Source organism: Carlito syrichta, unplaced genomic scaffold (genome assembly GCF_000164805.1).
Source record: "Carlito syrichta isolate Samal-C Ts95f unplaced genomic scaffold, Tarsius_syrichta-2.0.1 Scaffold153593, whole genome shotgun sequence".
In the NCBI taxonomy this organism is placed as follows: Eukaryota; Metazoa; Chordata; class Mammalia; order Primates; family Tarsiidae; genus Carlito; species Carlito syrichta.
In genome coordinates, this window is record NW_007097689.1 from 60,240 (window position 1) to 63,700 (window position 3,461).

General features: G+C 48.0%; 1 protein-coding gene across 6 annotated transcripts in view; it reads left to right on the forward strand.

The window, feature by feature from the left end:
• The window catches only part of CLN3 (CLN3, battenin), an 11,172-nt gene extending 8,241 nt beyond the window's left edge, over positions 1–2,931 (forward strand). For all 6 annotated transcript variants that reach the window (XM_008050682.1, XM_008050683.1, XM_008050684.1 and 3 more), the window contains 2 exons: positions 2,324–2,464; positions 2,567–2,931. In XM_008050682.1, the coding sequence (XP_008048873.1) occupies positions 2,324–2,464; positions 2,567–2,686 (261 nt within the window). In that variant the 3' untranslated portion in view covers positions 2,687–2,931. The remainder of the gene's footprint in view (positions 1–2,323; positions 2,465–2,566) is intronic.
• The last annotated feature ends 530 nt before the right edge of the window (positions 2,932–3,461 follow it).

The following is a 3,461-nucleotide window of genomic DNA, read 5'->3' on the forward strand; positions in this document are numbered from 1 at the left end:
AGGCGGGTCTCGAATCCGCGGGCTCAGGCAATCCACTCACCTCAGCCTCCCAAAGTGCTGCAATTACAGGCTGAGCCACCGAGCTCGGCTTAGATGCTTGATTATAATAGAATCAGTGACATTGTGGACAATGGGTTATTTATCTCAAGGTTGGTGAGCAAAAATTCATCTACACATGGTAAGCAGAAGTCTAGGGTTTTATGTATACAAACACCCTTCCCTACAACAGTCTAACAAAAGGAGTTCACACAACCAGCACTCATAGTTTCCAGATTACAAGTCCACAGCTCCTTGAGGTAATTTAAAATAAACCTTCAACTATTATGGGAAAGCCTTTTATCCTTAAGAGCTCAATTCTATGATAACAAAACACTGAATAAATGTATTACACTTTAATGTTATGGCAAAAGCATGTAAATATCATCTAACCCTCTTCCTTATTTATCTAAGCAGTACTACCAGCCCAAGGCTTGTACCCACAAAGTCCCAAATTGTTGTGTCAGCAGTTTATATCTCAAGTTCTTCTAGATGCTGCTGAAACGTGTAGCTTGCGATTTTTGCTGTTATTTTAACCAAGGCTGTTTCATAGAGTTAGGACTTATATCATTTATTTCCATTACTGAAAACATCTAGCCTAATGCCGCAGATGAAAATTCAGTGTCTTTCGCTGGTTAGATTAGTGTTATCAGGGTGTGTTCCTTTTTTTTTTTTTTTTTTGTTGGAGTCTCATGATCATGCAGGCTGGAATACAGGGCCATGCTCACGGCCACCACAGCCTTGACCTGCTGGGTTCAGGCAATCCTTCCACCTCAGCCTTCTAGGTAACTGGAACCACAGGCGTGTGCCACCACACCTGGCTAATTTTTTGATTTATTGTAGAGATGAGGTCTTGCCAAGTTGCTCAGCCTGGTCTCGAACCCCTAGGTTCAGGCAATCCTCTCACCTCCGCCCCCCAAAATGCTGGGATTAAGGCATGAGCCACCGCACCTGGCTGAGATGTGTTCTTTTTCTGCACATCTCTGAGCCCATGTCAGACTTACTGAATTAGGATCTCTAGGGAGAGACCTGTGTGGTGCATTTGTAACAAGATCTCCATGTGATTCTTACCTGCATGAAGAGTGTGAACCACCAGGAGGTGGCCTACACACTGGAGAGGCAACACAGTGTAGTCAGGGCTGGGATAGTAGTACCCCTGAGGGACTGGAGCACAGAGAAGGAGCCTGCACCCTTGGGTGGAGGTCAGGCAGGCTTCCTAAAAGAAATAGGAATGTCTTTTTTTTTTTTTTTTTTTGTTGAGTTGGAATCTCACTCTGTCACCCAAGGCTGGAGTGCAGTGGTATGCTCACAGCTACTGCAGCCTCGACCTGCTGGGCTCAGGTGATTCTTCTACCTCAGCCTTCCAAGTAGCTGAAACCACAGACTCGCGCTTCCATGCCTGGCTGATTTTTTTAATTTGCTGTAGTGATGAGGTCTCGCCGTGTTGCTCAGGCTAGTCTCGGACCCCTGAGTTCAGGTAATCCTCTCGCCTCCGCCTGCCAAAGTGCTGGGATTATAGGCATGAGCCACCGTGCCCGGCTTAAGAAGTAGGAACGGCTGGATGCAGGTCGATGCTGGGATGGCCACGAGTGTGTCACTGCACTCCAGCCTGAGCGATGGAGTGAGACTCCAACTCAAAAAAAAGTAGGAATGTCTAAACCAGAGTTTCTCAACCTTGGCACTTTTGACATTTGGGGACCAATAATTCTTTGTTGTGGGGGGCTATCTTGTGCATTGTAGTATGTTTAGCACTATCCCTGGCCTCTACCTGCTAGACGCCAGTAGCACCCCCTCAGTTGTAGCAACTAAGAATGCCTCCAAATATTGCCAAATGTGCCCTGGACAGAAAAACTGCCCTCACTTGAGAACTACTGTTCTCACTAAGGTAAAATAGGATGTAAGAGAATGGAGGAGAAGCATTCTAGTCAAGGAGCCCTTGGGAGGAGGAAATTAAATCAGGAGTGGCAGTGACCCTGATCCAAGCTGAGCCATGAGCAGTGACTGGGAGATCCCAAGTGAGGGAAGGTAGAATAGCATTCCAGGGGTAGGAGTGATAGGAGAAAAGGAAGGAGGGGAAAGAGATGACAAGGTGCGGGGTGCTGAGGAGGGGATAGGGAGAAGGCCTATCCCAGATCCTAGGGCCTGGTAGACCAGGCTGGGCATGGGCATTTTATCCAGACCTGTCATGCCTCTCCTTCACTAGTGTGTCCCAGAACCAGAGGCTACGGGATGGGATGCCCACCCTTTTCTGCCCAGGCTCAGCCCTCCCCTCTGCCTTTGCCCATAGTGCCTCAACCTGGCCTTCTTGCTGGCGGACGTATGGTTCAGCTTTCTGCCAAGCATCTACCTCATCTTCCTGATCATTCTGTATGAAGGGCTCCTGGGAGGTGCAGCCTACGTGAACACCTTCCACAACATTGCTTTGGAGGTCAGTACCAGCTGGGCGACGGCTGCGGGTGACCTCTCTGAGGAACTCCAGGGCAGGGATCTATAGAACTGAAGCCTCACCCCTGTCTTCTGCCTTCTTCAGACCCGTGATGAGCACCGGGAATTTGCCATGGCAGTTGCCTGTATCTCTGACACTTTGGGCATCTCCCTATCGGGGCTCCTGGCCTTGCCTCTGCATGACTTCCTCTGCCATCTGTCATGACACTCAGGCCCCTCGAGACGCAGGACACAGTGACCCGTGGGCAAACTGACAGGTTGAACAGCCAGGCCCACCTCAGAGCCCATCCATGAACTCTGCTCCCAGCCTTCCCAGCAGGGCTGGGATTAGGGAAGTGCAAAGGCTTTATTCCCCTTGAACAAGGGGGCAGCCATTGCCTCCCACTCCCGAGATGATCTCGGAGAGTTTCTTCTTGGCATCATGCCCTGAATAAATGCCTGTTTTCTCAACTGTCTTGTGTCATTTTTCTCTCTAAATTTTTTTTATTATGAAAGTAATACATACCCATATATATGACTTCTGCCCAGTTTTGGAGGCTTTATTTATTAATTCATTCTTTTATTCATTGTACAGGACAATCTATATACGATTTTCCAACGTGAAAGTTTTCAGAGAGGTTGAAAGAATTGTAGAGTGAGTCCTCCTCCTGTGTATACACTACCTAGGTTCTACATTAACATTTTGGGCTGGATGTGGTGGCTCACCCCTGCAATCCCAGCACCTTGGAAGGGTGAGGTGGGAGGATTACTTGAGCTCAGGAGTTCAAGACCAACTTGGGCAACATAGTGAGACCTTGTCTTTACAAAAATTTTAAAAATTAGGCCAGGCATGGTGTCTCACACCTGTAATTCCAGCACTTTGGGAGGCAAGAGAATTGCTTTGATTCCAGCACTTTGGGAGGCAAGAGAATTGTTTTGATTCCAGGGGTACAAGACCAGTCTGGGCAACTTGGTGAGACCGCATCTCTACAACTAAAAAA